Here is a 25,637-nt window from a genome sequence, read left to right on the forward strand (position 1 = left end):
ATTTATAAAAAATTATTTTAAAAAAATTAAATAAATAAAACATCAGTGAAAAGTTAAATAAAATTATTTTATTTTTAAATTGAGACATTTAAATTTTATTGAATTAGTAAATATAATACATAATTAAATAGTAGATGGTCAAAATGGTCATTTTACCACCTAATCTCAACAGTAAATAGTCCCTCCAAAATTGTCTCATACCCCCCTGGGCTAATATAATCCCGAGATAAGAAGTCCGGCCGGACTCCATGTCCAGCGGACTAAAAAAAAAAACAAACGATGAACTACGAATTCTTTCGGATAAGCAATCCGAATAGTGAATAACCCCCTTAATCTCCCAATCAAAAACACCCTTAAGGAAATAACCAACTCCTAATGTTATTGAACACAAGTAAATTATCTTATTTGAACTATGAATAAAGCAGATCATCAAGAGAAGTTGAATAATGGAGAGAGAGAGAGAGAGAGAGAGAGAGAGAAAGGGTTGTTGTAATTTCTTGATGGCAGTGTTTTGTGGGTATAATGTTAAAGAAAGAAAGAAAGAAAGAAAGAAGGGAAAATGACAGGAGCTAAGATCACATGTCACTGTCATAGTGATTTCAGGGAGGAGGAGGAGAGGGTATACCTGTGTGTCTCCTTGTGTTCTGTGGTTTGTTTTTGTTTGGTTGATGGGACTATTCCTAGTTTGCCAAACATGGAAACTAATCTATTTTCTCACTTGTTTTCCACGACTTTCTTTGCTCGTATAACAACGACTTTCCCAATGCCACACCCTCTGACTTTTCGTTTTTTCTTTTCAAATTTTTTTCTACACAACACACCATGAATTGAATTGATCAGATCAGATTTTTTTTTTCATGCATGTCCACGAGATTCATGTCTTTGAGATCATTAACAGATTTGGACATAAGCATTCGATCTATCTTCACCCTCTCTTCTTCTCTACTTTTGGAAACTTTGATTAGACTTGTCTCTGCATGCTCTCTCTCTCCCTCTCCCTCTCCCTCTCGGATTCTTTACTAATGTGTATCTATTAAAAATACAGAGGAGGTATGTATACAGAATTTTTGCACACAGAAAAATATTTAAAAAGAAAATTATTGTACAGTTCAAGTTTAATTCATGTATTGTGGAGTCTATATGTAAAATGATTTTCAGTCACATAATGATTTTCTTGATATATTTTTTGTGGATACGTAACATTGTTGTTAAAAAATGTCATTAAAAAGAAAACACTAAAAATAGTCTTTAGGGAAGCTGTTAGTGTTGAAAATTCTACAAAAAAACTGTATTGAAATTTTTGAAGTGTTTAAAAAAAGTGAAAGTATTTTGAGATATGTAAAAAATGTATTACAATTATAAATATTTTAATATTTTGTGTTTATTATTGACCGTCTTTAAAGTTGTCATTAGCATAACCTAAAAAATAGAGTTATTTCACTTTTAAAATATGATATGATAGAATTTTTGAATAATCTACTCAATGGTTTATTTTTACAGAAGAAAAAGTTATCTAATTGTGTTGCTACCGTTATTCGATTTACTTGATTTTTGGTATGAATGATCTACTCACAAATTTTATAAAATGAATGGTTCAAATTATCGAGATGAGCTTTTAAGTGGGCCTACAATGGGTGAACTTCACTGTATATATTCATATAGGCATAAATCTCATATGTTTCTCTTAGTACAACATTTTACCCCCACATAAGAACTTTAAGCATACTTTTGGTAATTGTTGGAAATCAATTGTAAATAAGTGAGACAATCTTAAAATAATTGAACTATATATGAAATCTTTTTTTATAGAAATTTGATACAAAGGAAAGATTTACACCAACCACAGAAAGGAGACTATACACATGAGACTGCTTTTTAACATGAAAAATGAAATTATTTCTTCAGTGGTCTACTGAAGTGCAAATTTTCCTAAAAGTTTAGACTAGCACAATTCACTTGAATTTCAACCACATGTAAATGAGAAACCCTTTCCCAATACAGATCCAACATGTTTCACACCTGGGGCCTAAACATATCACTGTTTTAGGAATAGAGAATGGACCTGTGGGAAATACTTTTATGTTTGGATCTAGTTTTTGGGGAGATTGATAGCTAGCACGCCAACAAGTGTGTTTTGTTGACTGCAAATATTTGTCTCTTTTGAATGTTGCCAAAGTATAGTTTAACAATAAGGTTAGATTTCACAAAATATATATATATATATATATATATATGTGCGATATTTGTGTGTGTACCATCTTTCCAAAACACGGCATAATCTGGCGAATGTCTTGGTTCACTTCCCTTTTTTGTTTTTTGAAACAGAAAATATATTAAATTAAAAAGAGAAGTTTAGTACAGAAGTTATAAAACGAACTACAGGAAAGCCACACCAATCCCTCTCCAAAAAAAGGTGCAAAAATAAAGGGGGGTGGTGGTAGAACTTTTCACTATCCAAGAGGGTGGCTGAGAAAGTAGCAATAGTATCAGCCGATCAATTGTTCTCTTAATAAATAAATAAATAAATAACTAAACACTACGGAAATCATGCAAAAGTTGGAGACAATCCTGCAGAAAAGCTTGATTCGCACGGATCCTCATATGTCGCCTATGTAAAGCATGTAAGGTTCAAAGAGAATCAAATTCAATAATTGAAATTTTGAAATTTGCAATCAGCGCGTATTTGAGTCCAGTGCAAAGAGCTCATAATTCAGTCATATTTTAGAAAGTAGACCCAGGATTACCTCAAGACAAACCACCAAGACTAAGTTATACAAAATAAATAGGTAGGGGTTTCTATATCTAAGAAAATTATTTCATTCAAACAAAAAAAAAAAAAAAGAGCGTATATTGAACAATCCACAAAAAATATAAATTTGGGGGTGATTTTCTATGGGTTTGGATTTATTTATTCAAATTGTATTTGTGTGGGTGTTAAATTATTTGAAGGAGAAAATTAAGAAAACCAAAAAATTATATATATGCTATATATATGTAAATTTGTGAATTTGTAATCAACAAAGTCATTATAGTATAGTGGTGAGTATTCCCGCTGGTGACCCGGGTTTGATCCCCGGCAACGGCGTTGTTACTTTTTAATGAAAAATTTTCTCTCTTTTTTTCTACCAACTTGGAGTCGTCACAATCACAGACCAATAATTTACAAGGATAGCTCAAAATGCACAAATAAAAATTTATTTATATTAATGTCTTGATCTAATTAGAACTTGTTTGGAATGTCAGTTGATTTTTTAATTATTTAACATGAATTTAAAAAGTCTTGTTTGGGATAAAAAAAAATTATTTTTATGAGAAAAAAAAATGAAATGATTATGGATTGTTTGTAACTTTTGTCTTATTTTGTTAAAATAATTTATTTTGCCTTATATGACTATTTTAATCTAAATATTCTTCCCAAACAAGCTCTTACTTAGAGGAATTTGATGGAACCTAATCATTGCCAAAACACTCTACTACAAATATGTGATTGTTGATGTTAATCTTGGACTTTTTAATGATCTCGGTCTCGCTCTTTGTCGGAGGAATTTGATGGAACCTAATCATTGTCAACAGAATCTACTACATATATGTGATTATTGATGTCAATCTTGGTCTTTTTTATGATCTCGGTCTTCATTCAAATTGTTCGCTGTATTTCATTCTTCTTTATTTGTGTTATATTAAAACATACAAGACCTATTTATTTTAATTATTTGTTACTAATTAATTTATTCATTTTTAATATAATAAAATCATAATCTTGATCCGAACTAAACCAAGTTACATTGAGTTATTCTAGTATAGTTCTAATTCCCGAGTCGGATCGATTTAAATCTAGTCCATGATTAATTTGATCTTAAGTTTAAATTTAAAATTGATCACGATTAAATTATTTCTAATCGAAACCAAACCAACTCCTTTATGGAAAATTATATAATAATTTCGAAGTATTATGTGGTCATACTCACTCACTAATTACTATGTTCCTCAATTAGTAGTACAAATAATTAATATTTCATCTTTTTTATCAATTATCTATATAATAAAGCAGGAGAATTTTTGAAAAATGTGTCAAAATGTCGTAGAAATATATTTTGTTTCAAGAGTTGAGATTAATTCCTAAATTCATTAAGGGTCAAGATTTCTTTAATTTTCACTCACCCATCTTCTTTTCCCTCCCTTTTTTTTTCACTTATGCAATCTATCTCTCTCTCTCTCTCTCTCTCTCTCTCTCCCTCCCTCTTAGGGGTGAGCAGCAGATATATCGATCCGTCCAAACCGAATCAAACCAATCCGTCGCATTTTGGACGAATGCGTGATGACGAGTGGACGATTACGAATTAATTTTTTCCAATCCGCTCCGAACCGCCAAACCGTAAACACCTCCTAATAATTTATAAGACTTTGGGTATGTTTGATTTGGATTTGTAGAGTGATTTTGGAAAAAAATTTCTAAAAAATTTGTTTGGTTTATAAATTTTTCAAAATAATTTCCAAAATCACTTTCTCTCTCTTACCTATCAATCAATTACTTTTTATCTCTACTCTCTCATTCGTAATCATTTTTTCTCTCACACACATCTACTCAATTATAACAAAATATCAAATCATTCAAAACTCCCAAACCCCAAAACTACTTTCAAAATACACAACCAAACAAACCAAAAAAATTCTAAACTCTCTCCCCAAAACAATTTTTAAAAACTACTCTCCCAAAACCAAACCAAGCACACCCTTTGTATTTTTAATTTATTTAGATATTCTGTTTATGTTTTCAATTGAAAAAAAGTTTAGGGGTTGTTTGAGATATTTTAAATAAGTGCACTTTTGGACTTTTTATGAAATATGGGTTGGGTTTGAAGTAATGTGGTATAAAGAGGTGATATGACTTAAATAAGATGATGTGACTTAAATAGGATAGAGATTTTTTAAATTTTTTAGGAGATGTCAAACCTAACCTAAATATTTTGTTAAATATATTCTGTTGAAAAAGAGTTTTCAACTTGACTATATTTTTTGAATTGAAAAAAATAAATGTATTATTTATCTATATTTTTTGGTTTTAACTCTAAAAATAATAAATAAAAAGATAATATATGCTGGTTGGTTTTTGTTTTCAAAAACAAATATAGATATAACAATACAGAGGCATACAATCTCTACTACTTTCATGGTTTTGATGGTTTGAATTGTTTTTTATATTTTAAAAATCACAGATTGTAATACTTTATGTGGATGAGGCATACTGTGATTGTAATATGTAGATGAGGCATGCAGTGATTGTAATATTTTAAAGTTTCAAACTTTCTTTCTTTGGATGAGACATGCAGTGATTGTAATACTTTTTTAAGTCATTGACTGTAATATTTTTTTATTTTTTTTTGAGTAAGTGTACAAGTTGAATTATGTTGAAAATTTATAAAATTTTAAACCGTCAAACTAATTCGCATCTATCTGTCAATTTGCCAATCCACTCAATTCACATTTGCCGGATTGGCAGACGGATGTAGATTGATTTTCTCTAATCTACCAATCTGACGGACGAATGTCAAATTGGAGGTTCCGTAGCCGCAACCGACCCGCGCCTACTCCTACTCTCTCCTACCCACCTTCCTTCCTCTTTCCTTTTTATACTTTTATTTTTTATTTTCCTTCTTATTTCTTTATTATTTTTTTATTTTCTTTTTTGCGCACTTATTTTATTTAGGAAAATGGCTCATACACCCACTGGGGGTCGACCCCCAGTGAGGTGGCAGTCCATAATTGGACCAAAACAACACTGTTTTCTTTTCTTTTTTTTTTTTTTTTGGGTTTCGGCCAGTGGGGGCGCGACACCTCACTGGGGGTGCGACCCCCACTGGGGGTATGCAGCAGGATTGTTTTATTTATCAATAATGATTCATCCCCCCTTTTCTCCCCACCCCTTTGACCCCCCTCTCTCTCATTGGTTACATTTTCTTTTTCTTTTTCTTTTTCTTTTTTTTCCTGCTCCTCCAATCACCATCCGCCACATGGCAAAGGGAGGTGAGGGGGTGACCCCCAAAAAGAGATCCCAAGCATTATTCTTTATTTATATCATGTCTCCAAATACAAATATACACTATTACTATCATAAAGCACCACACTATTACTGTCGTAAAGCACCACACTATTACTGTCGTAAAGCACCACGTAACCTTACTCATAGACTACCAAATGGAAACATACTCATAGACTACCAAATGGAAACATTCCGCATATCTCCAAGTTGGCCCAACTTGTGAAAAACACGTCCAACCTACTCACAGGCTTTCTCCAACAAACTTTTTTGTGGGAGACAAGACAAAAATGTAAGCCAAATCTGGGCTAATGGGTCTTAAAAAAAAAATTAAATGAAGAAAAAAAAATACATAACAATCCAAAAAAACTAATCTGATTAAATAATACATCTTGCAAAACCTCATGAAATCAAATATATATATTTTTCATAAAGCCAAGGTGTATTGGTAATTATCATCTAAATAAGGGGTTGTTTTGGGTATCCTAAATAAGTGCAACTTTTTATGAAATATGGGTTAGGTATAGATTGGGTTTGAAATAATGTGATAGAAACGTGATGTGACTTTTTATGAAATATGGGTTAGGTATGGATTGGGTTTGAAATAATGTGATAGAGACGTGATGTGACTTAAATAAGATGATGTGACTTAAATAAGATAGTGACTTTTTGAATTTTTTTGAGGATGCCAAACTTGGCCTAAGTATATTGATTTTTTACAAAAAAGATAAATAAAAAAAATAAAAAAATAATAATGTAATTTAAAAATGATAAAAAAAAATAAAAAATGTGCTATTTTAAGAAATGCCAAATAATAATTTGAGAATTAGGTGGGCTGGGTCAATGTTTGTGGACACACATCCAGATAGAACTGGACTGACGTAATAATCACCATTGTCACAAAAAGCCCATCACAGTTGTTCTTGTTCTTCGGAGACACTGAGCTCAGAGAGAGAGAGAGAGAGAGAGAGACAACAGTCCAATGAATCAACCTGTTCAGAAGAACACTCTCTACGTAGGTAAGCAATCGATACATCTAAATCTATATATATGTGTATGTATTAGTATAGTAATGGTGGTGGTGGTGCTGGTGGTGGGAATTTGAATTTAGGGGGTTTGGCGGAGGAGGTGAATGAATCGATACTTCACGCGGCGTTCATACCGTTCGGGGACATAAAAGATGTGAAGACGCCATTAGATCAGGCGACTCAGAAACACAGGTCATTCGGATTCGTGACGTTTCTGGAGAAAGAAGACGCCTCCGCCGCCATGGACAACATGGACGGTGCTGAGCTCTACGGCCGTGTCCTCACCGTCAACTATGCCCTCCCTGAGCGCATTAAGGGTGGTGAACAGGGTTGGGCCGCTCAGCCAAGTATGTATCTATCAATTCCCACTCCTTTTTCCTACCACTTAAAACCCTAAAATTCATCTGTCAATGTCATTGTGTGTTTGAATTTTAATCAGGTTTATGTTTCCTACTAACAAGTTTGATTTTTATTTAGTTGTCTTGCTCTTGAATTAAAAATGAATTTATTGGTGAAAAATATTGATTGATGATAAGTTTAGAGACAGCATGTTCAGGTGGTTTAGCTATCTACAACAATGTCTGGTAGAAAGTGATATAATTACCATAAATGACAATGTTAGAGGAGTGAAAGACTTAAACTGACGTGAAATGTGGTAGTAAAAAACATATATAAATTTATTGAATTTAACTAAGTATATAGCCTTTGACAGAGCAGAATGATGAAAAATGATTCATGTAGTCAATCCCATTTGAGTGGGAAAGATGGCTTGGTTTGGCTCGTCTAACTCTTGAATCTTGATTTTCTTTGATGTAGAGGAGCTTTAAGGGTTTTAGAATTTAGCGAAGGCCATTCTAATATCACAATAGAGATTAAAAGGAAACTAAACTAAAAATATGACAAAAAGAGTTTGGAGTAACTGGTGTGTTGTCTAACAGACTATTGAGTTAGAATTTGGAACTGACACACAGGGACACTAGAAGATAAAGGTACATTGTCAGAAATAACAATGAGAATTGGGGGAGAAAGATTACACCTTCAAGATATTGAAGACAATCTTCAAATTGCTCAGAAAACTATCTTCACTTTTGTCTCAGTACCTCACAGGATAAAATACCATCCAAAGAAAGTGATTACATATTGTCATATGCAGGTTAAGTGTGTATGTCACAAAATACAGCATTCCATAATATAAAAAAAGCATAGATAGTAAACACTAGTTTCAGTAAAATGTTTGATGTATGCGATTTTTTAATGTTATGGTGAAACCTTTGATTCCTCAAAAAGCGTTTCCTGTTGTTTAAATGGATGATCAAAGATGTCTATGCTACCTAGAAGATGTTTAATGAGTAGTCTAAGACTCTTAGATAAAATCGATAGAATACTTTGAGAATTCATTTTGGAATATCCTTCTTTGGCATTCACGTGCTTATCAAAATGGATGTATTTGTAGTGTTCCCTATAATTTGGTGACACTTTTATGGTGTGTTTGGTTGGAGGATTTGGGGAGAGATTTGGAAAGGGAAAGGGAAAAGGTGTGTAAAACTATGTGAAATTTAGGCATTTTTATTCATATTTCACCTACCTTTTCCATTTCCCTTTCCAAATCCCTCCTCAAATCCCTCAACCAAACACAACATTAGGATTTTATGTTATGAGATTAGAATTGGAGGAGGACATGGTAGCCACCAATAGAGTTGAAAGCAAAAAGGATCCACACAGCTAAGAGTTGATATAAAATGTATGAACTAGAGGGAATTGAACAGAGGATGCTGAAAATGGAGATTAGGGGAAATGAAAAAAGATGGGGCAAAACTTTGGAAGGGCACTTGCTTTAACCTTTAAAAGGGCATGAATAGCTTAGAATTAGAAGATTCCAAACTCCAACACTTTTCTGGCTGGTTCTAAGACGGTAAAAATGGAACAATTCTTCTCCTTTCTTTGAAATTGACTTACATACTTTTTGATTATCATTTTCAGACTACTTTTTGGCTTTCAAAGCTCAAACTGCTGCAAATTTAATTTTCTTGAACAAGAACATCGAAAAGAATGTTAAGGAAAGCATGTGTGAGTTAGTAGCCTCATTTAGCATTCAGTATAAACTGGATCTGCTTCCATCTTATATGGTAGTATTGAATGGGTTAGAAGTTTCATTTTATTAACGAAAGTAAGTATGATTTCCGTACAACACAAAAACCATGTGTAAAGTCCTTTAATGGTCTCAGAATGCAAGTTATTGAAAACCTTTGGAGGCATAAAATATTTGTCTCAACAGGCTTATTGGTGCACTATGAAGCATGGATACATAGAATATGGAAATTTTCTAACAATGTGAGCTACAGATACATTGAGGATAAATGGTATAAAAAAGTAATTATGTAATAGCATATTTGTAACACACTATGTCATTAGTTTTCTATAAAATATTTGCACTTTCGAATTTGTAATGTATGCACATAAAATAAATAAAGATTAGGGTTTTTGTTATGTGGACACGAATTTAGCCCAAATTTGACATGCTTTAACCACACTATTTCTCAAATTTTCTCATGCAAGGAGTATGCAAAAATATTGAAAACTATTCTTGCATTATTCTAAAAATAGTTCTAATTTTACATAAAAAATGTCACATCTTAATTTCAAGATGGTTCGGTATCTTAAGAGTTCCCAAAATATCTGATACTTACTTATTCAAAATTAAAGAAAATTAATTTATAATTGTGGATAAGTTTAGAAAGTATCTAATAAATATTGGAGGAGTGTCGGTACCCCGTATGATACGGATATGACTCCCTTGTATAAGTATTCACACTTCGTAATCGCTGCACGTTTTGTTCAGATACATGACTTTCAAAGCGAATAGAATGTTATGAACAAAACACCTTGCCTAAGTGGCCCTGTCGATAATAAGCCCTTGCCATTTACTAGTTCTATGGAGCCTTGGGATCAGAACTTGTTTCAATTCCAGTCCACGACTGAAGTACTCAAACCCAATCTTAAGTATGTTTTTTATCCGATACTTATTCAAAATTAAAGAAAATTAATTTATAATTGTGGATAAGTTTAGAAAGTATTTGATAAATATTGGAGGAGTGTCGGTACCCGGTATGATACGGATATGACTCCCTTGTATAAGTATTCGCACTTTGTAATTGGTGCACGCTTTGTTCAGATACATGACTTTCAAAGCGAATAGAATGTTATGAACAAAACACCTTGCCTAAGTGGCCCTGTCGATAATAAGCCCTTCCCTTGGCCATTTACTAGTTCGATGAAGCCTTGGGATCGAAACTTGTTTCAATTCCAGTCCATGACTGAAGTACTCAAACCCAATGTATGTTTTTTATTCGATACTTATTCAAAATTAAAGAAAATTAATTTATAATTGTGGATAAGTTTAGAAAGTATTTGATAAATATTGGAGGAGTGTCGGTACCCTGTATGATACGGAAATGACTCCCTTGTATAAGTATTCACGCTTCATAATTGGTGCACGTTTTGTTCAGATACATGACTTTCAAAGCAAATAGAATGTTATGAACAAAACATCTTGTCTAAGTGGCCCTGTCAATAATAAACCCTTCTCTTGGCCATTTACTAGTTGGATGAAGCCTTGGGATCGGAACTTGTTTCAATTCCGGTCCATGACTACAGTACTCAAACCCAATCTTAAGTATGTTTTTTATGCAGTGTAGCTCGCTTCTCAGCATGCTTTGGTGCATGTTGAAAAAAGAATAGCTTTCTTGTGGCGCGGAAAGCTAATGTCCAAAACAAATACGTTAATGTCCACAAGAAAGAAAGAAAAAATTTGGAAACAAGATCATCTACTCATTTTTCCGTCACGTGGTCATATCTGCATATAGCTGTGCTTCTACAGTTTAATCTCATGTACAGCATTGCATATTTTTCCTCTATTTGTCACTGACTTACTGCTCTAATGAAAGAATTCATGTTCTCGAGTGCATTTTTGTTTTTAGTTTGATTCTTTACCTATCTTTCTTAGATGGTTGTCTTATTTATCCAATCCATTCTGTTTGGGTAGAGGCTTCCAACATTATGATTTTTCCCCTTTTTATTTCTAGTTGATTTCACTTATATATTATATTGACTTCGGCAAGAGGCACAAATTTTAAGATTATAATTGCTTTCTCAAATATATTATGGTGGCGCGTTAATATCAGTTTCAGGTTTGCCATTGGACAGTTGTATTGCTCTTTTGGGTTACAGTTTAGAAGAAGTGTTAACATTTTCATTTTTTTCCTCAATTTCTCAGTTTGGGCGGATGCGGACACATGGTTTGAACGGCAGCAACAAGAAGAAGAAATGCAGCGTATTCAGGCAGAGAATCGGGCTACAATGGAGGCAGCAGAGGAGTTGCATAGAAAGAAAATGGCCCAAGAGCGAGAAGGGGAAAAGGAAGAAGAAACAGATACCAAGGACGACCCAATGGCGAGGGCTGAAGCCGAAGTTTTGAAACAGGATAGTTCTTAGTAATAAGCATTCAATGGAGAAACTGTTACAATGTCCTAGACCATTTTTTTGCAGAAAATACTCTTTACAATGTAAACCATTTTTTGGTTTGCGTGTCTACTGTTGTGTTTTTTATTTTCCAACTCTGATGACTTCATTCTAGTGGAACAAATGCTTGCAGTATTGCACAGATAACAATGTTATTTGTTAACCTACTACTTTAAATGGTTTTACACTATGCTGATCCTTAACTTACATATGTTATTCACCGGTAGCATTATTGTTATTTTGAAATCAATTATAGATAGCACGTGCCCTCTTCTAGTTTTATCTACGAAAATTTTTCTTATCAAAAGAATAATAATTTTTGTTTTGTTTTGTGTTTTTTTTTTTTATTTCATTGAAATGGCCTAAAAGTTTCATTTCCACAAGCCTTCCAGCAGCTACAAGAGATTTGGTGATAAGAATCAAGAAGATGTTCGATAGCTTACCTCTTCCGCAGCCTTGAAGGGAGAGAAATACTCAGCAGTCATTTTTATAGCACATACAAATAAATACACTTTTGATCTCTTATGAATGTGGGTAGTTATAGAAGTTGGTGTTATAGGTATGTTTGTATTGATTGTACTTTCTATTCATATGTAATCTTCAAAACCTATTTTGTTAAACATGAACTAAACGATGAGAATACTGTACTCAAATCAATTTTTTGTCATTTTTTATTTAAATAAATAAATAATTCAGTAAACTTCATTCTGGGGGGGTTTCCATCATCAATCTTGGAATATTCATATTTTTTTTCTATCTTTTGAATCAAATTTGTTTTTTTTTTTTTTTGGTTTTTTTTTGTGTGTGTGTGTGGGGGGCACATAAAATCAACAATGTTACAGAAAAAGTAGCTCAAAAACTGACTAAAAAATGAAGAAAATGAAGCAGATGGACTACATTCATTTAGGTATAACTCGATGACATACAAAATTTAAATCAAAATTTGAAATTTGCTTGATTGTTTGTTTCTCATCATGCAAAAGATCTATCTCCTTTTCAGCATTGCATCACAAAGCTTCACAGCATCAAGATTATCTCTAATGTTATGTACTCTCACAATATTTGCTCCACCCAAAACCCCAGCTGTGACAGATGCAACAGTTGCCGGATCTCTATCAACTGCATCAGGTTGACTGCAAACATCACCTAAAAATCTCTTCCTTGAAGGTCCGATCAATAGCGGAGCATGCGACAAACCTGAACTCTTCCTCGCAATCTCTGCTCGAATGGTTGATAAGCCCATGAGAATGTGCAAATTTTGTTCAGTATTTTTTGAGAATCCAATTCCTGGGTCAATAATAACCCTCCAAGCTGGGATACCCGCTATTTCAGCATCTCTAGCCCGCAAGTATAACTCTGACCCAAGCTGTTTGCAAACATCGTCATATTGCAGGTTTTTGCTATTTTGCATTGTAGACGGATCCCCCCTCATGTGCATTGTGACATAAGGTACCTGAAGGCGTGCCACAACACTATGCATTTTGGAGTCTAATTGTCCACCAGACACATCGTTTATGAGATGAGCCCCTTTGCTGACCGCTTCTGAAGCAACCTCGGAATAAAAAGCATCCACAGATAAGAGTGTCCCTTCAGCCTCGGGCATTTTCAGAACAGCTTCTAAAACGGGGATTAGTCTATCCAATTCTTCCTCAGCAGAAACCCTAGGTGCCATTGGGCATGTGGATTGTGCGCCAAGATCAATTATATCTGCACCCTCGGAAATCATGAAATGGGCCTGAGAGACTGCAGCGTCCACAGACTGAAACTTCCCTCCGTCACTGAAACTATCTGGGGTCAGATTAAGGATACCCATGACAGAGGTTCTTTCCGACCAGTCCCACAAGCGATTTCCAACAGGCAAAACCCTTTTTAATCCATCCTTTCCAATAAGGGATTCACCGCCAAGTTTCTCCCATGATTCAAAAAGTCCACCCGAATGGACTGACAAATCATGCCATCGTGCAACAGTATCACTGTCAATAGATGATCCGATCAAGTCCATCATTGGAGCCATTACAAATGGCCTCTCCCAAATTCTTTCATGGGGTACTGTAAGAATCTCGAAAGAAATTTTGAATTTCCCATAGAACAATATGTCCAAGTCAATTGGTCTTGGACCATACCTTATCCCATCAGTACGCCCCAAGTCCTTCTCAATCTTCTTAAGTACTCCCAACAGTTCATGAGGCCCGAGTTTTGTAACACCTCTAACAGCAGAATTGAGGAAGCGAGGTTGATCCATCACATAAGCAGGCTCCGTCTCATATAAACAGGCATGCCTTGCAATGTGTATGCCTGATTTCTTCAACAACTGCAATGCTTCATTAAAGTTATGAAGTCTATCCCCCACATTGCTTCCTAAAGCTATTACTACTTCATGTTCTTGTGCATGAACTTCCACAGAAGTGTCTGAAGATGAATGGAATAAAGAAAGGCATGCTGCCAAAAAGAAAAGAAACAAGTATCAAGAAAGTAACCAAACCCTCCGATAATATTTCAGGAGATACGCAATTATATTATATATATGTTATGCAACATTTAGGCATCCAAAACAAAATGTCATTTCAAAGCTGAAAATTGAGAAAGTTTGGTGTTCGCATCCAGTTCTTTCCTGATTAAGCCATTAAACATCAAGTTTATGGTTCTAATCTTCCAGGCAAAGATCTTCTTTTAGGGTTGAATTTTACAAACTGAAGCTTCTAATTATTTTTGGGGGTATTGTTCTTCTTGAAGAAGATGATCAGAAGAAAATAAAAAATTCTTCAATGGAACTTTCTAATTTAAAATCCAGACCTGATCCCTTCAAATGACATAGCTCTAAACATGTCACAAGCTATTAAATTAACTCTATGCAACTACATTTTTGCTGTCACACAATCATAAACCTAATCTTTCTCGGAACTTGGAAACCGATTTATATTATACATACATTTTATGGATCAGAACTTGAACAAAAGCATTGTGGTTTCATGATTTCTTGGCATCCAATAACAATATGATTCAAGAAAGCCCATACCCTATAAAAATTACACTAAAAATCAATGATCCAATAAAATAAGGAGTGGAGACTACCTCTAAAAGATTTTATGACAGCACCTCTAAACCCACATTTGATGGGTGCTAACTGTTTGAAAATGTTCATCTCAGGACAGGTCTTTCTCCAACACAAACTTGCAAGTCAGAATTCCTTTCAGTTCAACACAATTTCAAGAGCACTGCAGACACAGTAGTCATACATAAAATTGAAGTAATTAGTGAAACAAAAAAAATACTTGCACAAACCATTCAAGTAATTCCATCTCCGATTGTCCAAAAAGTAAAATCTTTGTAATATTCAGAACCATTCATGAACATCACAGCAAATATGACTAGAATTTAAAATAAAATAAAATAAAAAAGCATTTATACCATTATAATTAAAACATTTAGCATTCATAGGATTTGAGAATGCCAGTTTCTGATGAAGCAGTCTAACAAAACTAATGAATATGCTGAAGAAATCGATAAAATAGAAGTAACCCATTTGACTGATTTCCAAGAAAACGAGCTGTCTACTGCTGCAATGGCTCAAATCTACCGAATTGCATTCTGGGTTAGAGAGAGAGACAGAGAGAGACAGAGCTTCGGTGGAATTTTGATGGTGAAAAACCCTAGTGGCATTTTGGTAACTTAAAGGTAAATGAGTGGCATTCAGTGACATGGTTTAGATAATGCATTCTTTTTTTTTTTTCCTTTTAACTTTCTAAAAAAATTCCAAAATCATAATCAAATGGGCTAGCCCCGAAGCCAAATGGGGGTTTTCTCTCTCCTCATCCTCTCACCAGTTTCACTCTGATAAACCCTTTCTGGGTTTAGACAAAAACCCAGTCTTGGAGCTCTCTGCCAATGGCGTCTACCTCTCTCACCCAGTTCCTATCATTGCCCAGGTTCTTTCTCTTCCCTCAATTATCTCTTTATACCCATCTTTAGTTCCATATATCTTGTGAATTTGAACAGAAAATATATATTCTTTGAGGGTTTATGATAGAGAAACAAGATAAGGGTTCTGAATTTGGGACCCATTTTGTTGTTCTGATATCTAAATTAGGCATAGGTTTGTGTTAGTAAAAATCCTGTATTTTATGGTGCAAACATTTTGTTTTCTTAAAGATATTCAAAAAAACTTAAAACCTAATTTGGTGATTTTTTTTTTTTTTTTTTTGGGGGGGGGGGGGGGGGGGGGGAGGATAAAAATCAATAAACTCGTCATTTTTATATGGTTTTGGCTGAATAATTTTAGAATTTTGAAAATATATTTTTTGGTGATTTTTTTTCTTTTTGTCAAACTAGTTTTATTGTTTCAAAAAAAAAAATTGAAACATTGATTCTGAAAATGAAACCAAACAGAGCTCTTGGAGACTTGACTGGTTTGATTAGGTTGCTGACCCAATTGAGGTTTAGGAGGAAAAAGTGAAAACCCTTTTGCTAACAACTCCAATTTTCATGTTTTGATGAGCAGGTGGCACTCAAAGTGGCCTTTCTTCCCGTCATCAGGCGTTGTGCAACTTCATGATCCTCTATCACATAAGAGATGGGGTCTTATGGCAATTTCTAGGAAAAAAGTTAAAGAGTCCTTAGCTCAAGAGTTATCGGGCGAAGAAGGGATTGTTGTAGAAAAGAAAACATCTAGAACATCCAAACGCTCACCCGCTAGAAGTAGGAAGAAGGTAATAGAGGATAGTCCAGAGGATGATATTGTGTCAGTGGTGAATGCTGATGTTATAGATGAGGAAATCAATAAGCCCCCAGCATCAGGTGAAGATTCGAAGAAAACCCGAAGAAGAACTCAAAGGAAAGGTATGCATTTTATCATATAAGGGGCATGCTTTTGGATTTTGCATTGCGCTCATATTTTGTATGCCAAATGCTAACAAGGGCACTTCTTAAAATCGAAAATGTGATATAAAGTGTTTTGGAAAAGTGTAAAATAATTAAAAAATTGTTTTAAAATTCATAAAATGTTTTAAATTTAGTGATAAATGTCTCGGGATCTACTCATTTTTTATTTTTTTTTTAGTGCCCCAGGGCACTTCTTAGCAAGACCCTTTTTGTTTACTTCATAATATTGCAATCTTCAACTTCATGGCTCACAGCTGAATCTACTTCTAGCGTGCTGGGGGAAGAAAAAGTTGAAAAAAAGATAACGAGGCGGGGAAGGATCAAGAAAAAGGTTGATGATACAGAAAATGAAGTGAGTGAGATGAAACTTAGTGATCGGGAGGGGAATTCATTCATTGTGAATGTGGAGGATGAATATGACGAAGACCTGGAACTTGGAAAAGATGGGGACGAGGAAGTTAGCTTTACTTATGGATGGCCTCCTCTGGTCTGTTGCTTTGGTGCTACTCAACACGCATTTGTGCCGTCAGGAAGGCCAGCCAATAGACTTATAGACTATGAACTGCAAGAAAGAATGAAGGATGCGTTGTGGACCCCGGGAAAATTTGTGAGGGCACCTGGAGGATGTGCAAGTAATGTTGCGGTGGCTCTTGCAACCTTGGGTGGTAAAGTTGCCCTAATGGGAAAAATTGGGGATGATGACTATGGTCAGTCCTTGTTATATTACTTAAACGTGAACAATGTTCAAACCCGATCCATGCGTATTGACGGCAAAAGAGCAACAGCAGCATCACAGATGAAAATTGGTAAGAGGGGTGGATTAAAAATGACATGTGTCAAACCATGTGCGGAGGATTCTTTATCAAGGTCAGAGATCAATATTGATGTGTTGAAGGAGGTAAGGGATTTAAATTTTATGGAAAATGGTTCTTATTTATTGTGGTAATTTTCAATGTCGGTTGTTGAATTGTGACATATTGATTTCTCATCATCAATTTTGTGCACTATCACAACATGAAATGTTTTCATTTGGGCATTATTGATCGATAGCACCCTCATATTTTCTATACATTTTTCGATAGCACCCTTATATTATTGGTCGATAGCACCCTTATATTTTCTGATGTATTAATATGAGCTTCAAGAAGGATAGGATTCAGTTGAAATATGTGAATTTGGCACACTTCTCTCTCATTTGTATGTGCATCTTTACACAAGAAATGTCCCAATGCATAAAATTGAACTTCAAGAAGAATAACTTAACGGGAACTAGATGAATGCCTGTTAGATGTACTATTCTTTTGTTTTGTGCACAGTACAAGCAGCTTGCTCAAGATTTCAGTGCGAGCTGTCATACAAGCAACATTGTTATCATCTATTTATCGATTCTGTGAACGTCACATGCAGGCAAAGATGTTTTACATCAACACATTCTCCATGCTTGATCGGAACATGAGATCTACCATGTTGCGAGCCATCAAGATCTCCAAGAAATTAGGAGGAATTATATTTTATGATCTTAACCTTCCATTGCCACTATGGCAGTCTTGTGAAGAAACCAAAATGTTCATACAAGAAGTGTGGAACCTTGCAGATGTTATCGAGGTTACCAAACAAGAACTCGAGTTTCTGTGTGGGATCAAGCCCTCTGAAAATTTTGACACTAGAGACAATGATAGATCTAAGTTCATTCATTACACGCCAGAAGTATTTGGTCGACTTTGGCATGAAAATCTAAAGGTTTTGTTTGTGACAAATGGGACTTCGAAGATACACTACTACACCAAGGACTACAATAGTGCAGTTCTCGGGATGGAGGATGCACCTATCACCCCATTCACTGGTGATATGTCGGCATCTGGAGATGGCATTGTTGCAGGTAGAAATTGCAAAATCTGATTTATGTGCCCTTTTTTGTTCCCCTAATCACTGAAGAGCAGACTTCTTGTGAGGTCAACTTTACTGTGGAGCCTCTGGAATCCTACATCTGTTTCGAAGCCATATATTTACACCTAAAGACACCTACAATTTTACATGTGGTCAAAAAAGTTTTTTGAACCATACAGGCCCTATTATTAATTTTTTTTCTTTTTTATCATTTTACTTAGTATCTCATTCCATAACTTTTAACTAATTTGGCACAGGATTGTTGGCCTTTCTCTTGGTGGCTTTCACCAGTAACTTACAGTCTGTCATTGTTTGCATTAGCATACCTTCTTAATTGTCAAATCACCCTGTGTAGGCAGCTTTGAGTCTACTAAAATTTTTTACATAAGAGTGCTGTTACTGCTCTATGATCTATTTGCTTGCATTTTCTTTCTTTCCTTTCAATTTGTAGTGGATGCCTTTTATGAAAGACCTGATATTTTGTTTTTGTACATTTTCTTACTTCTGGTTGTTATTACATCTATAGAAGTATTGTATTCTCTTGCATCTTGTAAAATGGAATGATACAAATGAACTACTTGGGATGCCCCATTTAAACATAAATATAAAAGAAAGCTGCCTACTGAGAGTGATTTGCCTCTGGCATTGTTTTATGGGTTCGTCTTGGAGAAAAGGCAGTTCCCCCAACACTATAATAGATTGTAGAACCATGGTTGATAGAATTCGGAGATAGATTTATTAGGTTTTTGAAGCAAATTTGAGGACGAATTAAGATATACCTCTAGAATAATTTTTTTAACAATTAGACATCCAATAATATTGTTTATTTTTTATCCAAATTAATCATGTAGGAACACATTTCTATGTGCATTATGACAATGTTTTGATGTTTCTCCATGTCAAAACTTCATCCACCTTAGCTTTTTGTTTGTATATTTGAGTTTTTTTACTCCTAAGGAAACCATCGTGAAATCTATTGCAAAAAACCTTTGAGATCATTTTTGAATGGTAAATTTACCGTTTTGGAATGAAAGTGTATCATATTTAAGAATATGCATTCCAAAACATAGTTCACCTAGGGTGTTGGTGTATTTTGGTAACAATTGTGAAAATTTGTCATTTTTGTTATGATATTTGCGGCATGCATTCATGTATGGAAAATGTTAGATATATGCAGAAGTATGAAAATGTTAGATACATGCAGAAGTATAAACATCTTTCTTTCTTTGGATCATCCCTGCACCAACATTTTCTCTGGAAAAACATAACAACCCTTGTTCTCTTTCTGAGATGCAACCTTAATTTTCTAATTTTCTTTGCAACATCTTTGCAGCTCTCATGAGAATGTTGACGGTTCAGCCACATCTTATCACCGACAAAGGATACTTGGAACAGTCAGTCAAGTATGCCATTAACTGTGGAGTGATTGATCAATGGCGGTTGGCACGGACAGTTGGCTTCCCTCCCAAAGAAGGTATGGAAGAAAATGTTGAGCCCGATCCAAATGGCATAAGATCAATTACTGAGAGGGAATACCGCACACTGCAGCCTGAGCCTGTGAGTTGATCAAACTCGGTTCTCCAATTAATAAGGATTGTGGTGTTTTTTGCCTTTGATGAGCCACAATTATCCCAATCCTTGTAAAGTGAACTGATTTTAGTTCTTTTTTTTTTTTTTTTTTTAACCATGAGGTTATTGATGTAACTTAGAGAACACCAATTTTGAAATGTGTGGGTATTATCTACTACCATGGAATGAGAATGGCAAGTTTTCAGGTTTAAGTCACAAAGATTTTCCATTTCTATTTTGCCTGCATCCATCGTAGTCATTGCATAATACAATTTGAAATTAGAGAGAATTAATATTTAGTCAGCATATGCAATGATGTTAATAAATATTATTCTTATTGTATTATTTATTTATTAGCATTATATCCAGATTAATTTTTGTCCTTTGAATAGAGGATATAGTAATTTTACTTGGGTTTCTCAGTTTATTATTATTTTTTAAGATCAACCCAAGACACATGAGGCTGTAGACATACTTGACTGAGTTGGTTGTTATAGCTCATAATTCTGTCATGCACATTTCAGAAACACCTGGAACATCACCTGCGATGCAAAACTGAGTATTCTTTTCAGTTTTTCTCTTCTTTGAACTGGTGTGCTTAAGACCAAGTGTTGGGTGTATGAGACACTCCCTTATCTGGTGTAATGTCCAAGTTCTTTCTCCCCATCTTTCCAACTCTTGATTCTTTGGAGAAAAAAAAACTGTGTTCATATGGATATGGCCAAGCAATGTAAAATAGTGTATATATATATATATATATTGAGTTTGTTTGGTGCAGTTTATGTACTACTTACAATCTTTTTTTTTTGAGAAATTGTGTCAAAGTGTTTGGTATATCTTCTACGTGCAACTTATGTTTTATAGCTTATGAAGCAAATTTTACTTGAAGAAGTTAGAAAATTGGTACTTTCAACTTTTACTTTCTTATTAATAGCTTTCAGTTTTATCAATAGCAAGTTTCAATGGTAACTTCATTCAAAGTTATGTATTTAGGGTTTAAAATAGAGTAGTTTTTTTTTTAACATAAAAAATAGAGTAGGTAAAGCAGCTAAATTTTGATTTTTGTGAAGTGATGTCAAGTTCTCTACGGTGGTAGCAATTGTCTTTGAAAAAAGGACATGTAATTATTGGTTCTAGAATGGGGCCAAAACCAAGTTGTCAAGACTATCAATCTATTATTTTATTTCTTTACAGTTTTGGAATATAGTAACGATTTGTGAACTTAAAAAAAAAAGAAAAAAAAAAAAAATTAAATACAAAATCACATGATTGAGCTTAGATATATATCATTTTCAAAAAAAAAAATTATTAAGGCCTCGTTTGGGAACAGGCTAATTTAGTAACTTTTTGGCTATTTGGCTAAAAAGGTAGGTAAAAAAAACTTGTATGTTTGGGATGACTTTTTGACTAATTACGAAAAGATGTGCAAAAAGTAGAGAGAAAAGAGAATCTTTGACTTTTTGGTATGGGTTGTTGGCTTTTTGGCTAATTGGCTAAAATAGCCTCTTGCCAAACGAGGCCTAAGATAATTTTTAATTACAAAACTGTTATGCTTACGCATCATTCTCTCCCTTTAAGATAAAATAAAATACAATAGCAAACAAAAAAAAATAAAACAACCACCAACAAAAAAAGAAAGCAAGGAAAAAACTTGGTTATCTTTTTTCTTTTGAAAAGAAAAGATGAACTAAGAAACCACAACTTCAAGATAACCTAAACTTTATGACAATAGAACATCTATGAGGGGGGAAAATGCCAGGGTACTGCTGAAAACACCAACTGAATTTCTTTTCTCACCCACCTTTCCTCCTTTCCCTATATGGGTCACTTCGGTATAGTTTTTTTTTTTTTTTTTCAAATTAAAAGCTAATAATAAAAAAATAGAAGACAAAAACAACCCTCTCTCACCTTTCTAATAATCACTTTTTTTTTTAATTTATTTAAACTATTTGTCTAATACATTGAGAGGCAAAAACTATATTAAACAGTCTTGCACACATTTAAAACGAAAAAAGAAAAAGGAACAACCCATATAAGTTATACCAAACAACTTTATAAATCAAAAATTGTGCTTTACGTAGGTGTAGAGAGAAGTTGGTGAATGCATTTTGTAGTACCCAAAATGCCATTATTTACATTTCACCATCATGGACAAAAAGAAGGGCTTGTTTTCCCACAGATTGATGAGATCAGATTCATATCAATGTGGAACTGAAAAACAGAAGAGGACTTAGTATTTAAAAGCCCCAAACTTCTCAACCTCTTCTTACAAGAAAGCATAGTCACACTTTCCCCAACAACCCCCACAAAAGAGAGGGAAAAAAGCCCAAAAAAGGAGAGAGAGAGAGAAAGAGAGAGAGATTAACCCAACTTAGAAAAGGAAAAGAACTAATGGAAGAGGGTGTTTCGACAAATGTACGATCCCTCAGCTACATACAACAAACATAAGCGCTTTGGCAAGAAGAGCTCGGCCCTAGTCGGAAAATTGAGCACCGTCGAGTTTCGAGGCAGCCACCATGTCCAAAATCCATACCAACTTCCCCTTGGTTGGCTGAACCATCCTCGAAGGCAATGACAGGTAGTCAGGCCCCACGTCGTCAATTGCCAAGTGTTATTTTTCACAATTTTACATAAATACTAAATCTAAGAACATCTCTAATGGTAAATGTTATTATAACATCTCCAAAGACATACTATAATAGCAAATTGTCAAATTATAGCAATAATACTCCAATGATACAAAGCCATTTTGACAAATCCCAACTGAAGCCGAGGCTGGACAACTGTCTTGGCTGGTCGATCAACCGAAAGACCAGGTGGTCGATCGGTGGATGAAATTTTGCTGAGTTATGCAAAAACAGAGAGCTTGTCAACCGCGGTTGGTTTGCTGGGAAGGATGAAAAAGGAAGGGAAGAAAGAAAAAAAAAAAAAAGAAGGAAACAGTTGGTTTTAGATGAATTGACACATTTGGGTTGTGTGTTCAGATTTCAGAAATTTAAAGTTTAGGCTGCGTGTTCAACTTTCAATTAAATGTGGGCTGCGTGTACACCATTAAATTTGGGTTGTGTGTTCAGATTTCAGAAATTTAAAGTTTGGGTTGCGTGTTCAACCTTCAATCAAATGTGGGCTGCGTGTTCACAATCAAATTTGGGCTGTGTGTTCAGATTTCAGAAATTTAAAGTTTAGGCTGCGTGTTCAACCTTCAATCAAATGTGGGCTGCGTGTTCACAATCAAATTTGGGCTGTGTGTTCAGATTTCAGAAATTTAAAGCTTGGGCTGTGTGTTCAACCTTCAATTAAATGTGGGTTGCGTGTTCACAATCAAATTTGGGCTGTGTGTTCAGATTTCAGAAATTTAAAGTTTGTGCTGCGTGTTCAACTTTCAATCAAATATGGGCTGCGTGTTCACAATCAAATTTGGGCTGTGTGTTCAGATTTCAGAAATTTAAAGTTTGGGCTGCGTGTTCAACCTTCAATCAAATGTGGGCTGCATGTTCACAATCAAAATTGGGCTGTGTGTTCAGATTTCAGAAATTTAAAGTTTGGGCTGCGTGTTCAACTTTCAATTAAATGTGGGCTGCGTGTTCACCATTAAATTTGGACTGTGTGTTCAGATTTCAGAAAGTTAAAGTTTGGGCTGCGTGTTCAACCTTCAATCAAATGTGGGCTGCGTGTTCACAATCAAATTTGAGCTGTGTGTTCAGATTTCAGAAATTTAAAGTTTGGGCTGCGTGTTCAACCTTCAACAAATGTGGGCTGCGTGTTCACAATCAAATTTGGGCTGTGTGTTCAAATTTCAGAAATTTAAAGCTTGGGCTGCGTGTTCAACCTTCAATTAAATGTGGGTTGCGTGTTTACAATCAAATTTAGGCTGTGTGTTCAGATTTCAGAAATTTAAAGCTTGGGCTGCGTGTTCAACTTTCAACAAATGTGGGCTGCGTGTTCACAATTAAATTTGGGCTGTGTGTTCAGATTTCAGTGATTCAAGTGATTGAGCTGTGTGTTCAAGACGGAGTATTGTGTTATAGACTAAGCATGCAGAACAAGTTGTGTGCTAAAATGGGCAGAAGCATGGCATGCAAATGTGTTCAGAACGAGCAATAAGCATACATAGCATGAAATGCATGGAAAATGCAGAATTAAGGCAGGAAATGTAAAAAGTGAAGTACGTACCTCTCGTGCCTGATGAGAGAGATGGGGCTCCGACTCCCGCAGTAGCAGGTCCACAGGAGCTCAAGGATCGAAGTCGGTAAAGTGGTCGAAAATCGCCTGAGGAAGGACGTGTGCCGGAGGGTCATACCTCTCGGGAATGAATGGCCAAATCCTCGGCGGCAGAGACATGATATCTGGATCACCTCCGGCATTTGGAGAACCTCCGCCATGGGGAAATTGACCCGCCATCTCAGGGAATCTGCAAGAAAGAGCAAAAATGAGCGAAATGAGCCAAAATTGGAAAAAGTCAACAAAAGTCAACTCTCGGGAAATGAAAAAGTCAACAAAAGTCAACTCCCGAGAAAATCTTCCAAATATTGAGACAAACTTACCTCAAGTGGTGAAAATGAGAAAAGAAGGTCCGAAATCAAAATTTAATCGGTTCAAAGTGAAGAGAACTGAAAGTTTTCGCGAAACAACTTGGCGTGGGGCGTTGGAAAACGCGCATAAAGCGCAGATCTGAGGGAGAAAATGGTCTAGCAAAAATATCAACAATCATCAGCAAATCATTCTATACATGTAGGAGTTAAATTTAGGCAGATCTAATCCGAGCAACTCAAACACAGATGGAATGTTTTTAAAATTTCAATAACATATTTTCAAATTTTGTGTATAATTGGAGAAAAATCTAAAAATCCGTATTAAATTTGAGATGAACTTTGGCAAATGCATACAATTTCATACAATTTGAAGCTCAAAATAATTGGCCATCCTAAGTCTGAGTACAAAAAATAAATAAATAAATAAAAAGAAAAAAAAAAGGTGCAAAAATTTGTATTTTTCACAATTTTACATAAATACTAAATCTAAGAGCATCTCTAATGGTAAATGTTATTATCGCATCTCCAAAGACATACTATAATAGCAAATTGTCAAATTATAGCAATAGTGCTCCAATGATACAAAGCCATTTTGACAAATCCCAACTGAAGCCGAGGTTGGACAACTGTCTTGGCTGGTCGATCAACCGAAAAACCAGGTGGTCGACCGGTGGATGAAATTTTGCTGAGTTATGCAGAAACAGAGAGCTTGTCAACCGCGGTTGGTTTGCTGGGAAGGATGAAAAAGGAAGGGAAGAAAGAAAAAAAAAAGGAAGGAAACAGTTCGTTTTGGATGAATTGACACATTTGGTATTTGCCAAATTTAACAGCTCCAATGGCAAATTATTGAAGAATCACTTTTGCACCAAAATTGTTATATTAAGCAGCTCTAATAACAAGCTATTGAAGGCTCTATTTAAAGCAATAAAATTTAGGAACATTAATTTGGCTTTAAAAAATGACTTTTCCCAAATCAATTGTATTACAAAATCAATGAGATTAGCATATTGATCCAAAGTAAAAATAACAAAAGAATAAAAAAATGTTTTTGATCCATTGATTTTTTTTACATGAAATTTGAAATTAGCCTTACAATTTCGGTTTTATTAATAATTTTGGGTTGTCAATTTTTACTGTCTCATTTTTGATATATTAAGCGAATGCATAATTTTAAAAGTGAAAAAATTG

The 25,637-nt window shown here is 34.6% G+C and overlaps 3 protein-coding genes across 3 annotated transcripts; 2 read left to right on the forward strand and 1 right to left on the reverse strand.

The window, feature by feature from the left end:
* Positions 1 to 6,850: 6,850 nt before the first annotated feature.
* Positions 6,851 to 11,790, forward strand: LOC114309558 (uncharacterized). Its single transcript, XM_028255330.2, has 3 exons — positions 6,851 to 7,056; positions 7,149 to 7,412; positions 11,339 to 11,790. Exons 1-3 carry the CDS (start codon positions 7,020 to 7,022, stop codon positions 11,554 to 11,556), a joined length of 519 nt encoding a protein of 172 aa, XP_028111131.2. The 5' UTR covers positions 6,851 to 7,019; the 3' UTR covers positions 11,557 to 11,790.
* Positions 11,791 to 12,454: 664 nt separating this feature from the next.
* On the reverse strand, positions 12,455 to 15,131 carry LOC145791120 (folate synthesis bifunctional protein, mitochondrial-like). The gene is made up of 3 exons (XM_082871065.1): positions 14,992 to 15,131; positions 14,656 to 14,798; positions 12,455 to 14,022 (listed from the first exon to the last, which is right to left on the reverse strand). Exons 2-3 carry the CDS (start codon positions 14,723 to 14,725, stop codon positions 12,569 to 12,571), a joined length of 1,524 nt encoding a protein of 507 aa, XP_082727191.1. The 5' UTR covers positions 14,726 to 14,798; positions 14,992 to 15,131; the 3' UTR covers positions 12,455 to 12,568.
* Positions 15,132 to 15,284: 153 nt separating this feature from the next.
* LOC114309554 (fructokinase-like 2, chloroplastic) lies at positions 15,285 to 20,137 on the forward strand. Its single transcript, XM_028255328.2, has 5 exons — positions 15,285 to 15,509; positions 16,082 to 16,419; positions 16,716 to 17,359; positions 17,869 to 18,340; positions 19,682 to 20,137. Exons 1-5 carry the CDS (start codon positions 15,469 to 15,471, stop codon positions 19,912 to 19,914), a joined length of 1,728 nt encoding a protein of 575 aa, XP_028111129.2. The 5' UTR covers positions 15,285 to 15,468; the 3' UTR covers positions 19,915 to 20,137.
* The last annotated feature ends 5,500 nt before the right edge of the window (positions 20,138 to 25,637 follow it).

This window comes from Camellia sinensis, chromosome 5 (assembly GCF_055761805.1).
Source record: "Camellia sinensis isolate YWXY chromosome 5, ASM5576180v1, whole genome shotgun sequence".
NCBI classification, from domain to species: domain Eukaryota; kingdom Viridiplantae; phylum Streptophyta; class Magnoliopsida; order Ericales; family Theaceae; genus Camellia; species Camellia sinensis.